Source organism: Hemitrygon akajei, chromosome 1 (genome assembly GCF_048418815.1).
Source record: "Hemitrygon akajei chromosome 1, sHemAka1.3, whole genome shotgun sequence".
NCBI classification, from domain to species: domain Eukaryota; kingdom Metazoa; phylum Chordata; class Chondrichthyes; order Myliobatiformes; family Dasyatidae; genus Hemitrygon; species Hemitrygon akajei.
The window spans coordinates 171,590,323-171,611,135 of record NC_133124.1 but is presented as its reverse complement, the minus strand read 5'-3'; the positions used below and the strand labels follow the sequence as shown (position 1 = coordinate 171,611,135).

General features: G+C 50.3%; 1 protein-coding gene across 1 annotated transcript in view; it reads left to right on the top strand.

Annotated features, from left to right (window-relative positions):
* Positions 1-507: 507 nt before the first annotated feature.
* Positions 508-20,813, top strand: part of LOC140732313 (basal cell adhesion molecule-like) — a 57,850-nt gene continuing 37,544 nt past the window's right edge. The window contains exons 1-2 of the mRNA XM_073054783.1: positions 508-742; positions 20,119-20,246. Of these exons, the coding sequence (XP_072910884.1) occupies positions 697-742; positions 20,119-20,246 (174 nt within the window). The 5' untranslated portion in view covers positions 508-696. The remainder of the gene's footprint in view (positions 743-20,118; positions 20,247-20,813) is intronic.

The window sequence follows — 20,813 nt, the reverse complement described above, 5'->3', positions numbered from 1 at the left end:
CCCTACCATCTCCCTTCACCCCTTCTTTCTCTCCCCATCCTTCCTCTCTTCCTCTGCCACCCTTCCTGCCCCTTCCATCCCATCGCCCTCCCTTCAACCCCTTATTTCTCTTCCACCATCCCTCTTTCCCCAGCTTCCCATCTCCCTTCGTCCCTTCTCTGCCTTCCCATCATCCCTCTCTCCCTCCTCCAGCCTTCATTCTCCCCCTCTTCCCAGCCTACCTCCCCACCCTCCCTTCACCCCTTCTTCTCTCCCCACTCCCTGCTCCCTCTCCCCAACTCTCCCATCTCCCTTCCCCATGCTCACTTCATTCCCTCCACTCTTCCCACTCTTCTTTCTCCGTGCCCCTTCGCTTTCGTTCCGCCCTCCTCCCCCACCCGCTTCTCGCCTCTCCCCAGCCTCTCTCCTCTCCGTCTCCCCCCCCCCCCCCCCCCCCATTGCTCTCCCCGGGGCGGGGATTTCAGTTGCAGACAGTGTCCGCTGTATCTGTAACTGGGGGCTCGGGGCTGCATCTGCCGCCTGTCGTGTGATGTGGGCGCGGAACGAATACACGCCCCCCAGTCGCTGGGCTCCTTTGATGTGGAGGCGGAGGGTGCGCTCTCGGCGGGTCCTCCCCTTCTGTCGGCCGAGGGCTGGCACTTGCGAACGTCACGGCGAGCGGGCAGTGCGGCCGAGGCGGCGGAACTTGCAGGCGCGATGGCTCTGCTGACCGACATCCTCCTGCTGCTATCGGCGGCCGCAGGTAAGGGAGGGCAAAGTCCTCTCACCTCACCTCCCCCACACCCAGGCGACACTCCCCACCACACGCAGGCTGGGAGCGCGGACAACACTGCTAAAGTTGCAAGTTTAGCGGCGGTCTGGGCAGGTGTTCGGAGCCCGCACTTCAGTAAATTTTCCTCACCGCTGCGGTTCCCACACCGTCCACCTCTGTCCGTCCCTCCGCTCTCACCTTCGCTATATCCCACATTCCTTCTTTCTCATTTTCTCTAACTCTTCGTTCTCTCTCCCTCTTTCTTTCACTGCCTCTTTCCTTCTCTCCTCTCCCCTCCTTCTGTTTACCCTTCATTCGTCCGTCCCTCTCAATCCACCTTCCCTTTCTCTCTTTCACTCCCGCAGGATCGCACACCCGAGGGAATGCCAGCCAGTTCTCTCTCCGCAGCAGACATCAATAACACCCAAACTTCTGGTGCGCTCACTCCTCACTCCAGCATTCATCCCTCCCTCTCTCATACACACACGACACTGTTCTCTCTCACTCTGCTAGGCTCCTTATTTACGCCCCAGGTACCTTTGCATCGAGATGACCATCTCTCCTTCTCCTTCACTTTCTCTCTTTCCTTACATTCTCCTCTTCCCTTTCTTCTGTCTTTCTTCAGTCACTCCCTTGCCCCCTTCCCGAATTCAGTCCTTTTCTCTACCCCTCTCCTCCGATGTCCCCTCCTTTACCGTCTCTCTGGTTCCAGTTTTCTCATTCCTTCCTTTCCACTCTCACTATCCACCTGACCCCCTGTCCCCACCAGCTTTCTCTCTCCCTACTCTGTCCTACCCCCTCTATCTTCCACCTACATTCTCTAGGTGGGGAGTGCTGGTTTACTCTACGGAGAGTAGAACATTAGCCCCGTGCTGAGTGACCATTAATTGCTTCTCACTCTGGTTGCTGCCTGACCCGCAGTGTGTTTCTGGTTTCTGTATCCTCTCTCTTTTGTCCCTACCTAAATCTATCCCTTCACACCTCGCCCAACTCCTCCTGGCCCCTCCCGCTGCTCCTGCCAGTCTTCTCTCACTCTGCATTCTGCGTTCTCTCTTCGTTGGACGCAATCCAGATACTCAATTTAATTCATTAAAGTTCGTGCTCTTGCAGAAATTCTTGCTGTCTCATTCTCCTTGCATCTGACCGCCCCTACCACCCCCTCACACTCACTGTATTCTCCTTTCCTCTCTTGTTTTGTCCCTGCAACTCCACTCCAGTGACCCTACCCTACCCCGTCCTCTGCAGTATCAGTTCTCTCTGATACCCCTGCCGCCTACACTTCTGCACCTGTCTGCCCCTTTGTCTCTTTCTCTCCCCTCTCCTTTCTTTCATCCTGTCCATCACTTTCATTCCGTTCTCTATCCCTCTATTCTCTCCCCCCACTCTTCACCCTTCCCTTTCACCCTCTCTCTCTCGCACACACGCGTTCTGTTTCCACCATTGTTTGCAGACCATCTCCCTGAGTTGACAGCTCCCCAGCTGTTGTGTGAGGCTAGTGCGGGGGGGGGGGGTGTTGGCTGTGTCGGGGAGGGGTGAGTGTGGGGGAGAGGTTGGCGCTGGAAGGGAGAAAGGCCTGTTACATTCCCCAGACGAGTTGTGAGCCTCAGCTCCCTATGGAGACTGGGCAGGTTTGCCAAGAGTGGGATTCCGAGCATTCCTGGGATAAGACTCTCCGCGCAAGAGATAGGACACAGGCCAGGAGGGTGGGGGGAGGGTGAGAGGCTGGAGTGACTGTGCGACTGTTGTTCCGTGTGAGCGGGAGGCTTTGTTCCAGAGGCGGTGATGATTAATGGAAGCGCTCGGTGCAGGGTTTCATCAAACGCTCAACATGTTGCCACAGCTCTGCATTCCCCAAGCACAGGCCTGTTATTAAACACACCTCCTTTCCTAATGGCGCCCCTCCTCCCTGGGATTTGCAGGTGAAGTGGGGGTGGGGGATGGGCGAGGGGTGAACGGACCAACAGTAATTACACAGGGCGATGGGACACTCACAAAGGTTCCCCTGCATGGACGGAAGAGGGGGCCACTCGGAGAAATAGCGGAGGGGGTGGGGGGACGGTTTGCTGTCTGTATGTTGCTGTTTACAGGGCACAGGTGAGTCACACCTGGAGTAGTGGGTGAAGTCTTTGTTTTAGAAAAGGCAGACGGGGGTTGGCCCGGCACCCAGTACTAGCCTGGAGTCCGGAAAAAGTAATTCTGACCTGCCTGTTTCCGCGGCCGGTCTCGGGAAAATGAAGCTGTCTTCAGCGAGCCACCGCACTACAGACCATGGAGACCGAGGTCAACGCAGATTGACAACAGTTTCCATTAATGAGAGGGTCTCGGTGGAGAGGACAGAGTTGCGATGTCAGAAAGTGGTCACTCGACAATGAGGTGCACGCTGTGATACAGTACCGGTGGGAACAGGTCTGTCACACGAAAACACCAGGGCTCTGTACCAAAGGGGGCAGGTCCATTCTGTATCAGTGCGAACAGGTCAGTCACACTAAAACACTCGGACACAGTACCATTAGTGACAGGTCAGTCACACTAAAACACTCGGACACAGTACCATAAGTGAAGGGTCAGTCACACTAAAACACTGGGACTCAGTAGCATTAGGGACAGGTCAGTCACACTAAACCACTGGGACTCAGTACCATTGGGGAAGGGTCAGTCACACTAAAACACTGGGACTCAGTACCATTAGTGACAGGTCAGTCACACTAAAACACTCGGACACAGTACCATTAGTGACGGGTCAGTCACAGTAAAACACTGGGACTCAGTAGCATTAGGGACAGGTCAGTCACACTAAACCACTGGGACTCAGTACCATTAGTGACGGGTCAGTCACACTAAAACACTGGAACTCAGTACCATTGGGGATGGGTCAGTCACACTAAAACACTGGGACTCAGTACCATTAGTGACAGGTCAGTCACACTAAAACACTGGGACTCAGTACCATTAGTGACGGGTCAGTCACACTAAAACACTGGGACACAGTACCATTGGGGATGGGTCAGTCACACTAAAACACTGGGACTCAGTACCATTGGGGATGGGTCAGTCACACTAAAACACTGGGACTCAGTACCATTAGTGACAGGTCAGACACACTAAAACACTGGGACTCAGTACCATTAGTGACGGGTCAGTCACAGTAAAACACTGGGACTCAGTAGCATTAGGGACAGGTCAGTCACACTAAACCACTGGGACTCAGTACCATTAGTGACGGGTCAGTCACACTAAAACACTGGGACTCAGTACCATTGGGGATGGGTCAGTCACACTAAAACACTGGGACTCAGTACCATTAGTGACAGGTCAGTCACACTAAAACACTGGGACTCAGTACCATTAGTGACGGGTCAGTCACACTAAAACACTGGGACACAGTACCATTGGGGATGGGTCAGTCACACTAAAACACTGGGACTCAGTACCATTGGGGATGGGTCAGTCACACTAAAACACTGGGACTCAGTACCATTAGTGACAGGTCAGTCACACTAAAACACTGGGACTCAGTACCATTAGTGACGGGTCAGTCACACTAAAACACTGGGACTCAGTACCATTGGGGATGGGTCAGTCACACTAAAACACTGGGACTCAGTACCATTAGTGACAGGTCAGTCACACTAAAACACTGGGACTCAGTACCATTAGTGACGGGTCAGTCACACTAAAACACTGGGACTCAGTACCATTGGGGATGGGTCAGTCACACTAAAACACTGGGACTCAGTACCATTGGGGATGGGTCAGTCACACTAAACCACTGGGACTCAGTACCATTAGTGACAGGTCAGTCACACTAAAACACTGGGACACAGTACCATTAGTGACAGGTCAGTCACACTAAAACACTGGGACTCAGTACCATTGGGGATGGGTCAGTCACACTAAAACACTGGGACTCAGTACCATTAGTGACAGGTCAGTCACACTAAAACACTGGGACACAGTACCATTGGGGATGGGTCAGTCACACTAAAACACTGGGACTCTGTAGCCTTAGGGATGGGTCAGTCACACTAAACCACTGGGACTCAGTAGCATTAGTGACGGGTCAGTCACACTAAACCACTGGGACTCAGTACCATTGGAGATGGGTCAGTCACACTAAAACACTGGGACTCAGTACCATTGGGGATGGGTCTGTCACACTAAAACACTGGGACTCAGTACCATTAGTGACGGGTCAGTCACATTAAACACTGGGACACAGTACCATTAGTGACAAGTCAGTCACACTAAAACACTGGGACACAGTACAATTAGTGACAGGTCAGTCACACTAAACCACTGGGACTCAGTACCATTAGTGACGGGTCAGTCACACTAAAACACTGGGACTCAGTAGCATTAGTGACGGGTCAGTCACACTAAAACACTGGGACTCAGTAGCATTAGTGACGGGTCAGTCACACTAAAACACTGGGACTCAGTACCATTGGGGAAGGGTCAGTCACACTAAAACACTGGGACTCAGTACCATTGGGGATGGGTCAGTCATACTAAAACACTGGGACTCAGTAGCATTAGGGATGGGTCAGTCACACTAAAACACTGGGACGTAGTACCATTAGTGACGGGTCAGTCACACTAAAACACTGGGACTCAGTAGCATTAGGGATGGGTCAGTCACAATAAAACACTGGGACCTAGTATCATTAGTGACGGGTCAGTCACACTAAAACACTGGGACTCAGTAGCATTAGGGATGGGTCAGTCACACTAAAACACTGGGACTCAGTAGCATTAGTGACGGGTCAGTCACACTAAAACACTGGGACTCAGTAGCATTAGTGACGGGTCAGTCACACTAAAACACTGGGACTCAGTACCATTGGGGAAGGGTCAGTCACACTAAAACACTGGGACTCAGTACCATTGGGGATGGGTCAGTCATACTAAAACACTGGGACTCAGTAGCATTAGTGACGGGTCAGTCACACTAAAACACTGGGACTCAGTACCATTGGGGATGGGTCAGTCACACTAAAACACTGGGACTCAGTAGCATTAGTGACGGGTCAGTCACACTAAAACACTGGGACTCAGTAGCATTAGTGACGGGTCAGTCACACTAAAACACTGGGACTCAGTACCATTGGGGAAGGGTCAGTCACACTAAAACACTGGGACTCAGTACCATTGGGGATGGGTCAGTCATACTAAAACACTGGGACTCAGTAGCATTAGTGACGGGTCAGTCACACTAAAACACTGGGACTCAGTACCATTGGGGATGGGTCAGTCACACTAAAACACTGGGACTCAGTACCATTAGTGACGGGTCAGTCACACTAAACCACTGGGACTCAGTACCATTGGGGATGGGTCAGTCACACTAAAACACTGGGACTCAGTACCATTAGTGACGGGTCAGTCACACTAAAACACTGGGACTCAGTAGCATTAGTGACGGGTCAGTCACACTAAAACACTTGGACACAGTACCATTAGTGACAGGTCAGTCACACTAAAAGACTCGGACACAGTACCATAAGTGACGGGTCAGTCACAGTAAAACACTGGGACTCAGTAGCATTAGGGACAGGTCAGTCATACTAAACCACTGGGACTCAGTACCATTAGTGACGGGTCAGTCACACTAAAACACTGGGACTCAGTACCATTGGGGATGGGTCAGTCACACTAAAACACTGGGACACAGTACCATTAGTGACAGGTCAGTCACACTAAAACACTGGGACACAGTACCATTGGGGATGGGTCAGTCACACTAAAACACTGGGAATCAGAACCATTGGGGATGGGTCAGTCACACTAAAACACTGGGACTCAGTACCATTAGTGACAGGTCAGTCACACTAAAACACTGGGACTCAGTAGCATTAGGGATGGGTCAGTCACACTAAAACACTGGGACTCAGTACCATTGGGGATGAGTCAGTCACACTAAAACACTGGGACTCAGTACCATTAGTGACAGGTCAGTCACACTAAACCACTGGGACTCAGTAGCATTAGGGATGGGTCAGTCACACTAAACCACTGGGACTCAGTACCATTGGTGATGGGTCAGTCACACTAAAACACTGGGACTCAGTACCATTGGGGATGGGTCTGTCACACTAAACCACTGGGACTCAGTAGCATTAGGGATGGGTCAGTCACACTAAACCACTTGGACTCAGTACCATTGGGGATGGGTCAGTCACACTAAAACACTGGGACTCAGTACCATTGGGGATGGGTCTGTCACACTAAAACACTGGGACTCAGTACCATTAGTGACGGGTCAGTCACATTAAACACTGGGACACAGTACCATTAGTGACAAGTCAGTCACACTAAAACACTGGGACTCAGTACCATTAGTGACGGGTCAGTCACATTAAACACTGGGACTCAGTACCATTAGTGACAGGTCAGTCACACTAAACCACTGGGACTCAGTACCATTAGTGACGGGTCAGTCACACTAAAACACTGGGACTCAGTACCATTAGGGATGGGTCAGTCACACTAAAACACTGGGACTCAGTAGCATTAGTGACGGGTCAGTCACACTAAAACACTGGGACTCAGTACCATTGGGGATGGGTCAGTCACACTAAAACACTGGGACTCAGTACCATTGGGGATGGGTCAGTCACACTAAACCACTGGGATTCAGTAGCATTAGGGATGGGTCAGTCACACTAAAACACTGGGACTCAGTAGCATTACTGACGGGTCAGTCACACTAAAACACTGGGAGTCAGTAGCATTAGGGATGGGTCAGTCACACTAAAACACTGGGACTCAGTAGCATTAGGGACGGGTCAGTCACACTAAAACACTGGGACTCAGTACCATTAGTGACGGGTCAGTCACACTAAAACACTGGGACTCAGTAGCATTAGGGATGGGTCAGTCACACTAAAACACTGGGACTCAGTAGCATTAGTGACGGGTCAGTCACACTAAAACACTGGGACTCAGTACCATTGGGGATGGGTCAGTCATACTAAAACACTGGGACTCAGTAGCATTAGTGACGGGTCAGTCACACTAAAACACTGGGACTCAGTACCATTGGGGATGGGTCAGTCACACTAAAACACTGGGACTCAGTACCATTGGGGATGGGTCAGTCATACTAAAACACTGGGACTCAGTAGCATTAGTGACGGGTCAGTCACACTAAAACACTGGGACTCAGTACCATTGGGGATGGGTCAGTCACACTAAAACACTGGGACTCAGTAGCATTAGGGATGGGTCAGTCACACTAAAACACTGGGACTCAGTACCATTAGTGACGGGTCAGTCACACTAAAACACTGGGACTCAGTAGCATTAGGGATGGGTCAGTCACACTAAAACACTGGGACTCAGTAGCATTAGTGACGGGTCAGTCACACTAAAACACTGGGACTCAGTAGCATTAGGGATGGGTCAGTCACACTAAAACACTGGGAATCAGTACCATTAGTGACGGGTCAGTCACACTAAAACACTGGGACTCAGTACCATTAGTGACAGGTCAGTCACACTAAACCACTGGGACTCAGTACCATTAGTGACGGGTCAGTCACACTAAACCACTGTGACTCAGTACCATTGGGGAAGGGTCAGTCACACTAAAACACTGGGACTCAGTACCATTGGGGATGGGTCAGTCATACTAAAACACTGGGACTCAGTACCATTAGTGACGGGTCAGTCACACTAAAACACTGGGACTCAGTACCATTGGGGATGGGTCAGTCATACTAAACCACTGTGACTCAGTACCATTGGGGAAGGGTCAGTCACACTAAAACACTGGGACTCAGTACCATTGGGGATGGGTCAGTCATACTAAAACACTGGGACTCAGTACCATTAGTGACGGGTCAGTCACACTAAAACACTGGGACTCAGTACCATTGGGGATGGGTCAGTCACTATGACACTGAGTACAGTGACGGTGGGACGGGTCGGTCACTATGACACTGAGTACAGCGACGGTGGGACGGGTCGGTCACTATGACACTGAGTACAGCGACGGTGGGACGGGTCTGTCACTATGACACTGAGTACAGCGACGGTGGGACGGGTCTGTCACTATGACACTGAGTACAGTGTCGGTGGGACGGGTCTGTCACTATGACACTGAGTACAGCGACGGTGGGACGGGTCTGTCACTATGACACTGAGTACAGTGTCGGTGGGACGGGTCTGTCACTATGACACTGAGTACACCGACGGTGGGACGGGTCGGTCACTATGACACTGAGTACAGTGACGGTGGGACGGGTCGGTCACTATGACTCTGAGTACAGTGACGGTGGGACGGGTCTGTCACTATGACACTGAGTACAGCGACAGTGGGACGGGTCTGTCACTATGACACTGAGTACAGCGACGGTGGGACGGGTCTGTCACTATGACACTGAGTACAGTGACGGTGGGACGGGTCTGTCACTATGACACTGAGTACAGTGACGGTGGGACGGGTCGGTCACTATGACACTGAGTACAGTGACGGTGGGACGGGTCTGTCACTATGACACTGAGTACAGCGACGGTGGGACGGGTCGTTCACTATGACACTGAGTACAGCGACGGTGGGACGGGTCTGTCACTATGACACTGAGTACAGTGACGGTGGGACCGGTCGGTCACTATGACACTGAGTACAGTGACGGTGGGACGGGTCGGTCACTATGACACTGAGTACAGTGACGGTGGGACGGGTCTGTCACTATGACACTGAGTACAGTGACGGTGGGACGGGTCTGTCACTATGACACTGAGTACAGTGACGGTGGGACGGGTCGGTCACTATGACACTGAGTACAGTGACGGTGGGACGAGTCTGTCACTATGACACTGAGTACAGTGACGGTGGGACGGGTCTGTCACTATGACACTGAGTACAGTGACGGTGGGACGGGTCTGTCACTATGACACTGAGTACAGCGACGGTGGGACGGGTCTGTCACTATGACACTGAGTACAGCAACGGTGGGACGGGTCGGTCACTATGACACTGAGTACAGTGACGGTGGGACGGGTCGGTCACTATGACACTGAGTACAGCGACGGTGGGACGGGTCGGTCACTATGACACTGAGTACAGCGATGGTGGGACGGGTCGGTCACTATGACACTGAGTACAGTGACGGTGGGACGAGTATGTCACTATGACACTGAGTACAGTGACGGTGGGACGAGTCTGTCACTATGACACTGAGTACAGCGACGGTGGGACGGGTCGGTCACTATGACACTGAGTACAGTGTTGGTGGGACGGGTCTGTCACTATGACACTGAGTACAGCGACGGTGGGACGGGTCGGTCACTATGACACTGAGTACAGTGACGGTGGGACGAGTCTGTCACTATGACACTGAGTACAGTGACGGTGGGACGGGTCTGTCACTATGACACTGAGTACAGTGATGGTGGGACGGGTCTGTCACTATGACACTGAGTACAGCGACGGTGGGACGGGTCTGAAACTATGACACTGAGTACAGCGACGGTGGGACGGGTCGGTCACTATGACACTGAGTACAGTGACGGTGGGACGGGTCGGTCACTATGACACTGAGTACAGCGACGGTGGGACGGGTCGGTCACTATGACACTGAGTACAGTGACGGTGGGACGGGTCGGTCACTATGACACTGAGTACAGCGACGGTGGGACGGGTCGTTCACTATGACACTGAGTACAGCGACGGTGGGACGGGTCGTTCACTATGACACTGAGTACAGTGACGGTGGGACGGGTCGGTCACTATGACAATGAGTACAGTGACGGTGGGACGGGTCTGTCACTATGACACTGAGTACAGCGACGGTGGGACGGGTCGGTCACTATGACACTGAGTACAGCGACGGTGGGACAGGTCTGTCACTATGACACTGAGTACAGTGACGGTGGGACGGGTCGTTCACTATGACACTGAGTACAGCGACGGTGGGACGGGTCTGTCACTATGACACTGAGTACAGTGACGGTGGGACGGGTCGGTCACTATGACACTGAGTACAGCGACGGTGGGACGGGTCGGTCACTATGACACTGAGTACAGTGACGGTGGGACGGGTCGGTCACTATGACACTGAGTACAGCGACGGTGGGACGGGTCTGTCACTATGACACTGAGTACAGTGACGGTGGGACGGGTCGGTCACTATGACACTGAGTACAGCGACGGTGGGACGGGTCGGTCACTATGACACTGAGTACAGCGACGGTGGGACGGGTCTGTCACTATGACACTGAGTACAGTGACGGTGGGACGGGTCGGTCACTATGACACTGCGTACAGCGACGGTGGGACGGGTCTGTCACTATGACACTGAGTACAGTGACGGTGGGACGGGTCTGTCACTATGACACTGAGTACAGTGACGGTGGGACGGGTCGGTCACTATGACACTGAGTACAGCGACGGTGGGACGGGTCTGTCACTATGACACTGAGTACAGTGACGGTGGGACGAGTCTGTCACTATGACACTGAGTACAGTGTTGGTGGGACGGGTCTGTCACTATGACACTGAGTACAGTGACGGTGGGACGGGTCTGTCACTATGACACTGAGTACAGTGACGGTGGGACGGGTCGGTCACTATGACACTGAGTACAGTGACGGTGGGACGGGTCGGTCACTATGACACTGAGTACAGCGACGGTGGGACGGGTCGGTCACTATGACATTGAGTACAGCGACGGTGGGACGGGTCGGTCACTATGACACTGAGTACAGTGACGGTGGGACGGGTCGTCACTATGACTCTGAGTACAGTGACGGTGGGACGGGTCGGTCACTATGACACTGAGTACAGTGACGGTGGGACGGGTCTGTCACTATGACACTGAGTACAGTGACGGTGGGACGGGTCTGTCACTATGACACTGAGTACAGCGACGGTGGGACGGGTCGGTCACTATGACACTGAGTACAGTGACGGTGGGACTGGTCGGTCACTATGACACTGAGTACAGTGACGGTGGGACGGGTCGGTCACTATGACTCTGAGTACAGTGACGGTGGGACAGGACTGTTCTGCAAGACCTCAATACAGTCTGATGAAAACTGGTCTGACAATGTATAACACCACTGTTGAGTCATTGTAAGGAAAGCAAATGCAATATTATTTATTTTGAAAGGACTTGATTATAAAAGCAAAAATGTGTTGTGGAGGATTTCTGAGGCATAAGTCGGTCTGCACTTGAAGTATTGTAAGCAGTTTTGGTTCCTTTATCTAAGAAAGGAAATGCCTGCTTTGGGGGTGTTCCAGAAAAGGTTCTCGAGAATGATTCCAGGAATGAAATAATTAACGTTTGAAGAGTGTTTGACGGTCCTGCACCTGTACTCAGTATAGAAGACTGAGTGGGATCTCATTGAAATTTGTCGAATATCGAAAGGCCTCGATTGAGTGGAGGAGATGTTTCCTGCAATGTGAGTGTCGAGGATCAGCAGCACCGCCTCAGAAAAGTAGGACATTTCTTTAGAAAGTAGATGAGGAAGAACCTGTTAATGGGTTCTTGGTTAGGAGGGCTGCCAAAAGTAATGGGAAGAAGGCTGGAGAATAGAGTTGAGAGAGAAAGTCAATCAGATATGATTGAATGGCAGAGGGAAGGTGTTATGGGAAAATAGGTTCAAGATGTGTTGTGGACAGGTGCTTTTTGAACAGTTTGTGTGGACATATGTTACAGACAGGAGTTGTGAATAGAAGTTGTGGACAGGAGTTGTTATGGTCAGGTACTATTGCAGACAGGCCTGTTCTTTCGTTGCGAATACATTCATACAGTGAGGGACTGAGGTGAAGGTTCTCCAACTGTCCTGGAAAAATGTTCATTTGAACTGTCCATTTAACTTCCCAGATGCTGACTGACCCTTTGAGTTTCTTGCTTAAAGCTCCAAGGTTTGCGGCTTGACTGTGGATATCATTACAAAAACAGTGCTCAACGGGGGTGGGGGCGGCTGTGTGGCGAGAGTGGTTTTTTTCCCTCAGCTGCAGGTCCAGGAGTCCTGGTCTCAGAGTGAGGGGTTGGCCATTTAGAACGGAGAGGTCACTGCACCCAGAGGGCAGGGAATCTCCGGTATTTCCTCTCCCGGAGGGTCAGTGGATCTGAGAGAATGCCGGACATGAAGAAATGGAGGGGGTCTGGGTTAGTGCATGGAGGTGGGGCTGAGGGAGATCAGCCAGAGCCTCACTGAATGGGAGAGCAGCAACTTGAGGGACCGAACTCTTTCATGCTCTTCTACATTTATGTAAAAGGTCACTTGGTTCCCAAAATCTAAAAATATCAAGATGCCGCCATCTATATATAACCACTGATCTGGCCAAATACCTCTCCAGAAATATCAGCCAGTCACAGATAGTCCTGATGGGAATTGAGCAGAATGTGGGAATGAGGGACTTGCTCCTACAGGGAGGGAGGAGAGAGACTGTAGGTGGGCGCTGGCTGGATACACACAGAGGAGCGACCATTGCCTATGTATGCAGTCGCTCCTTGTACCTCGGAGGGTCAGTACCAGATCCTGGCCTAATAGTAACCCTGCCCCTCTCCCTATCCCTAACCCACCTTCCCCTATAATACTCTGTGTCCCCTTCTGCCACTACACCCCTCCCGCTCTCTAAAATACTCTTTGCCCCTAAACCTTTATGGTAACTGCCCCCTCCAACTAAACTCCTCCCTGTCTCTGTGATCCCTACCATCCTTTATACCCCCCCTCTGTAACATGCTCCAGCTCTTACACCCCTCCCTGTCTCTGTAACTTCCACCATCCCCTATGACCCTCCCCATCTCAAAGCCCCTCCCTGTCTTTGTAACCCCCTCCAGCCTCTACACCCCTCCCCATCTCTGTAACCCCTACTGTCCCCTACACCCTATCCCATCCCTGTAACCCCTACCGTACAACCTTTGTTAACTTGTCTAAATATCACTGACTGGTTTTCCTGCTGCCCAGCTAAACACTTGTTTGCCAGTCTCTGATCTCACAGGGACAGTTTTTCAAGCTCCCTCATTGACTTTCCCTGTGCAGGTGAAGGGTCTCAGCCTGAAATGTCGACTGTTTATTACTCTCCAGAGACACTGCCTAATCTACTGAGTTCCTGTATCATTTTGTGTGTGTTGCTCTGGATTTCTCAAACCTTGATGATTTGAGATGATTTTCTGATGAGAACTAGGCCTTGACCCCAATTTCACCCTCAGGCCTTGTCCCAGATCCAACACCGGGCCTACGTGAATTAGGCCTTGTCCCAAATCCAACACCAGGCCTCTGTGAATCAGGCCTTGTCCCAGATCCAACACCAGGCCTATGTGAATTAGGCCTTGTCCCAAATCCAACACCGGGCCTCTGTGAATCAGGCCTTGTCCCAATCCAACTACAGTGCACTTTGAATAAGGCCTTGTTCCAAACCATAATGAGGAGAGAGGGATGAAGAAGGTTGGAAGGGGAATGAAGTGGGGCAGGTGTGATGCAGGGCCATGAGAAGATTCTCAGTCAGTGGTCCCTCATCACGGTTCCTCTCCCTGACATCCACCCTTTTCTGAATCCTCTCGAACCACCTCCCTTCCCCTCCTCCTCCCACCTTCCCCAAAGGTAGTATATGCAAGGTATTCTGCCTGGTGGTCAGGGTCAGTGTTCTGTTCTGGGACCCCTGCTCTTTGTGAGGAAGTGGAAGGGTGAGTTAGTAAGCTTGCAGATGACACAAAGGAGGATTAGGTACTTTGTAAAAGGGAAGAGTTTGATTTATTATGTAAATTGAAGGTTTGGGACCACTCATGGGTTGAAGGAAACACACTAGCTGTACTGTTCTACGTTCCTTTCCCTCTCATCTCCCCTCACTGTCCCATTCCCCTTCCTTCTCCTACCTCCAAGCTTCCCTCCCCTCCGCCACTGAAAAGAGGAGGGCACATACTGAAATTGACATTGAGGAGGTTAGAGGGGTTGGTTCCTGAGGCAGCGGGTTAATCAGATGCACTCACTGTGTTTTGGAGAAAATTAAGCAGAGGGACAAAGGGAGACAGCACCATCATTCTGACTGTCCCTCATGACCTGCCATGGTTTATCGGTGAGCTAGAGCACAGCATCAGCACTACAGTCTCAGCATGGCTGCCTGCCCCTCCGACCAACACCCGTGCTCAGAATGCTGGTCGCTCCTCACTGCCCCTGTGCATCCCACCCCCTCCTTCACCGCCTGTCCTTCGTCTCTCCTCACTGTTCACTCACCAGCCCTCCCCCCATGGTGAACCCTCCTCACTGTTCCTCCCACAACACGGTAGGGCGGGTCTCGCCAGGTGGGGTCGAACTTCACATTCCTCAGGGTGAGATGCTGTGCTGGAGTGGGTGTTCTGCCCACAGTAACTACTGTGTAACCCGACTCCTCTGCAGGTTTGTCATCTGCCGAGCAGCGGGGGGACCCTGTGGGGCTGGGGCTGGGGGTGGGGGTGGGGTTGGTGGTTTTGCTGGGGATTATGGAACAAGACGCGAGCACCTGCTCTCTCTCTGTACAAATATTGTCTCCGCTCGCAGCTGGCTGCTTCTCTTCAACTCTCAGCGGCTGTTCATGGTCACCACTTCTCAGCTCACTCTGGATACAACACAACTTTGAGCTCCCTGTTTCCATCACCGGGTCTCCGTGAGTGGCAGAGGCCGCCAGCAGGGTGGAGAGTGCTGACTCCCAGAGCCAGGTCTGTGGCCCAAGCAGAGAGCGAGGGGGGCCACTATGTTTATACAGTTTATCCCAGTTTCATTACAATTCCACACGGACAGCTGAGCAGCGCAGACACAGCCGAATCTCCACCCCCTCAGGCAGTGCTGCCATATCCCCGGCAATGGCAGAGGGAAACATCCACACTGTCTCTCCGAGAGCTCAGCTCTTTGGGACCCCTTCTGCACTATTAAACACCCCTTGTCTTACTGATAATTTCCTGAAGATTTCCTCCTGTAATAACCCCCTTCTCTTAGAGACCCCCTCTCACTGAGACAGACTCCATCCCACCTGCCAGTGACCTCTTGCCTAGTGATCCCCTCTCTCAGTAACCAGCCCTGCCCCCATCACTGTAATCCTCTCTCCCTGACCCACTCACTTCCTCCGAGTGTCTCCCTTCTCCCAATGCCCCTCTCCGCCTCCCAGTGAGCCCCTCCAGCTCCTCTCTCAGTGACTCTGTCCTAGACACCCTCTCCATCCCTCTCCCAGTAAATCTCCAGCCCCTCCCCACAGATCCCTCTACCAGTGACCCTTCTCCCAGAGAACCCGCCTTTGAGTGATTTCCTCTCCCAGTAACTCCCTCTCAAATTGACCCCACTCCTGGTAACCCTCTCCCAGTTACCCCTCCCAGAGAATTCCCTTTCTCCCATCCCAGAAACCCCTTTACCAGTGAACTCCTCCCCCAGCTCTTTGATACATTCAGTTGATGTCAGTTTACATACACCTTAGCCAAATACATTCAAACTCAGTTTTTCACAATTCCTGACATTTAATCCTAGAAAACATTCAGTCTTCGGTCAGTTAGGATCACTACTTTATTTTAAGAATGTGAAATATCAGAATAATAGTAGAGAGAATGATTTATTTCAGCTTTTATTTCTTTCATCACATTCCCAGTGGGTCAGAAGCTTACATACACTTTGTTAGTATTTGGTAGCATTGCCTTTAAATTGTTTAACTTGGGTCAAACGTTTTGGGTGGCCTTCCACAAGCTTCTCACAATAAGTTGCTGGAATTTTGTTGCATTCCTCCAGACAGAACTGGTGTAACTGAGTCAGGTTTGTAGGCCTCCTTGCTCGCACACGCTTTTTCAGTTCTTACAAATTTTCTGTCAGATTGAGGTCAGGGCTTTGTGATGGCCACTCCAATACCTGGACTTTGTTGTCCTTAAGCAATTTTGCCACAACTTTGGAGGTATGCTTAGGGTCATTGTCTATTTGGAATACCCATTTGCGACCGAGCTTTAACTTCCTGGCTGATGTCTTGAGATGTTGCTCCAATATATCCACATAATTTTCCTTCCTCATGATGCCATCTATTTTGTGAAGTGCACCAGGGTTTCCTACAGCAAAGCACCCCCACAACATGATGCTGCCACCCGTGTGCTTCACGGTTGGGATGGTGTTCTTTGGCTTGCAAGCCTCACCCTTTTTCCTCCAAACATAACGATGGTCATTATGGCCAAACAGTTCAATTTTTGTTTCATCAGACCAGAGGACATTTCTCCAAAAGGTGAGATCTTTGTCCCCACGTGCACTTGCAAACTGGAGTTTGGCTTTTTTATGGCAGTTTTGGAGCAGTGGCTTCTTCCTTGGTGAGCAGGTTATGTCGATACAGGACTCGTTTTTCTGTGGATATAGATAGTTGTCTACCTGTTTCCTCCAGCATCTTCACAAGGTCCTTTGCTGTTGTTGTGGGATTGATTTGCACTTTTCACAGCAAAGTATGTTCATCTCTAGGAGACAGAATGGGTCTCTTTGCTGAGCGGTATAATGGCTGCGTGGTCCCATGCTGTTTATACTTGCGTACTATTGTTTGTACAGATGAACGTGGTACCTTCAGGCATTTGGAAATTACTCCCACAGATGATCCAGACTTATGGAAATACACAATTTAATTTTCTGAGGTCTTGGCTGATTTCTTTTGATTTTGTTTATAAAATTCTGACCCAGAATTGTGATATGGTCAATTAAAAGTGAAATAATCTGTCTGTAAACAATTGTTGGAAAATTGTTCGTGTCATGCACAAAGTAGATGTCCTCAACATCTTGCCAAAATGATAGTTTTCTAATATGAAATCTGTGGAGTAGTTAATGAGTTTTAATGACTCCAACCTAAGTGTATGTAAACTTCTGACTTCAACTGTAGTCTGTCTGACTCACTCGCTATCTCTGTCTCACACTCTTACAGCCTCACTCAAACCCAGATACACAAACACATACATAGACACCCACAGTTACTGTGGGTCTGTCTGCCTGCTGTATCAGACTTAAATAGTAGGGTTGGCATGCACATATAGCAGGTAATGTGCTCAAGGGGACTTTTTTTTTGTAATTTATTTTTTTTTGAAATTCAGCATCATACAAACATTTCCATAAGATGTACTTCAGATACTGTATGGATATGTTCATATATTCATGTTTGCCACAAATCTCCACATAGTATTTATCTGAGGTATACACTTATAGAAAAGAAAGAACAAACAAAAGGAAAACTATGTACAAATAGGGAGTGATCTTTTTTTTACAACAGATTCATTGATTTGTGAGAATAAAGTCAGGCCTATGGATGTTAAGTAGTTAAACCATTTCTCCCAGTATGAATCAAATTGTTCCGATTTATGATTGACAGATGCTGTTATCTTCTCCATTTTGTAAATGTCCATTGTAATATCCATCGATGCATTTAAAGTTGGGCTCTCCTGTGATAACCATTTCCTGGTAAGAGTCCTTTTACCAGCCACCAGCAGTATATTCATTAAATATTTACCTCTTTTCAACCATTCTTGAGGTATATACCCAAAATATATGGTCTTATTTTCTAAGGGTATTTCATGTTTAAAAATGTCTTGTAGGGCATTGTGTATCCCCCTCCAACAGTTTTTGATAATGGGGCAATCCCAGAAAATATGATAATGATTTGCATTTTGATTTCCATAACTTCTCCAGCAAACAGGGAGGTTACTATCATAATGGGATTTCTGTGAGGTGTAATAAAATATCTTATCAAGTTTTTCTACCCAAACTCCCTCCATTTCTGTGAACTGGTCCACTTCCATTGATACCCCCATATTATTGTCCATTCTTCCGCAGATATAGCTATCCCCACCTTCCTTCTCCCATTTTGTTTTAATGTATGACGTCGAGTGTGTTTTAAGATGTGACAGACCCTTATACATGCTTGAAATGATTCTACTACCAGTATCTGAATTATATGCATTTCTAAACAGTTCTATCAAGCATGTACTTGCCTCGGTTATGATTTTCACCCTCCTATTAATATAATGTTGCATCTGCAAATACCAATATAAGTCTTGTTTTTCTAATGTGTTTCTCTTTAAGCATTTCAAAACTGAACAGTGTACCTTCTTTTATTATATTGCATAAAACTGTATTCCTTTAGCTGTCCAGTCCTTAATTCTAGCATGCAGTTTATTCTGCGTAAAATCCCAGTCATATGCACACCATTTAAGAATTACAATATCTAAGGGAACAATATTTAATTGGAACGCATACAACCTACAGACCTTGGAGTATTTTAATACATTTTTTCAGAATATCGTTGAGACCGGACCAGGAACGCTGAGTTCCCAGTCGGTATGTGAGGCAGGACAGACACAGTTTTGAAGTACGTTTTCAAACTGGGTGACCGGACTGGGAACGCTGGGTTCCCATTTGATTTTTGGGCAGGATGGACACAGTTGTGATGCTTGTTTTCAGACAGTGGGTGAGACCAGATCGGGAACACTGGCTTCCCAGTTTGTGAGAAAGGATGGACACCGTGCAGGGAAGAGTCAGATTACGGGTTAACAGCACAAGCATTCTGGTGGAGTTCAGCAGGTTGCATCGATAGGGGAGTTTGGAAGAACAACCGAACACTTCATGAAAACAGAAGAGCACAATATTACATGGCCATTTGGCCCCTCAGGCCCTGCTACACCATTCCCCATCACTGCAGCTGCTCTCCCTCAGCCTCTCCTCCCTTAAGTAACCCCATTCCTTCAATTCCCTCAAAGTGTAGGATTCTCTCTCGGAGCCACCCTCAGCCCTACCTACCTGCACTAATCTTGTCCCTTCGACTCCCTCAGAGTGTGGGTATCTCAGAGAGCTTCTGGGAGAGGTTGTTCCCGAGATTCACCAACTCACTGGGTGAAGAGATTAGGTATCCTGAGTGACCTGAATTATCTCATTCTGAGACTGGGGCCCCCGGTCCTGAAGGTGGCATAACACCTTCCCCACAACCCCCTGTGGTTGTCAGAGCAGGGGAGACTTGATTAGTCTGCCCCTCTCTGTCCTCAGCCCAATGCCTAGTCACTGCTGAAAGTCTGTACCAGGACGGTAGAAGGGTTATTTAGTGGTGGCTGGGGTTCTGATCGAGAGGACTGCTTGCGTTCCTCAAGGGTTGTTGTAGCCGCCATCACCCAGGGATATGGGGATTGCCCGGGGTCACCCTCCTGATGCTGGAATGGCCTCAGGGTGTCAGGATGTGAGTCACACTCTGTATTTGTGTGTGTGTGTGTGTGTGTGTGTGTGTGTGTGTGTGTGTGTGTGTGTGTGTGTGTGTGTGTGTGTGTGCGTGCATAGGTTTGTGTGTTTGTGTGTGTATGTATAGGTTTGTGTGTGTGTGTGTGTGCGCGTGCATGCAGGGAACAGGCCTGTGGAGGGGTCATCTCTGCTAACGGTGCCCTCTTCCCCACCAGCTGCCCTGGGATCTGTGGAGGTCTTTCTCCAGGAACAGATGAACGCGGAGGTGATGCACAGCGTGACCATCCCCTGTACACACACTATCACCGGTACCCACAGCAACGTTGTGGTGGAGTGGTTTGTGGTGAGTGGGGTTATTCAGTCTGGGAATGGAAGGGTGGGGGTGGGTAGACAGCCAGAGGGAGGCAGAAAAGTCCCTTTACCCATGCTTGTCTGAAGAACTGTTTCCTCCAGGAGCAAGTGGAGTGATCACAAGGGGCGGGGGGGGGGGGGGGGATGGTGAGTGGAGAGGTTCACAGCAACACCCAGGGGTTTAGGCCCACAGACCACTGAAGACCAGCACCTCCCACTGACACCCCTCGAGGGACCACAGGACACAAACCTCATCAAGAGATTACTGATCACAACACCCTCCTTGAGGGAGCTCATCGGTGGACTCCCCCCCACACCCCACCAAGGGGGAACAGGCTTTGTCCACAAATTTTCTGAATATTTCTGCCCTCCCTGTGCTGTTGTACCAACAGTGGAACCCTCACTCAGTACCTTCCCTCCACCCCTCAGTCACTCCCATGCCCGCCCCAGTCTCTGTAACCCCTCTTCCTCCCCGGGGCCCCTCCTGTCTCTATAAATCCTCTCCCTCCCCTACACCCCTCTCTGGTTCTGTTACTGTTCTTCCTCCCCTACAACCCTC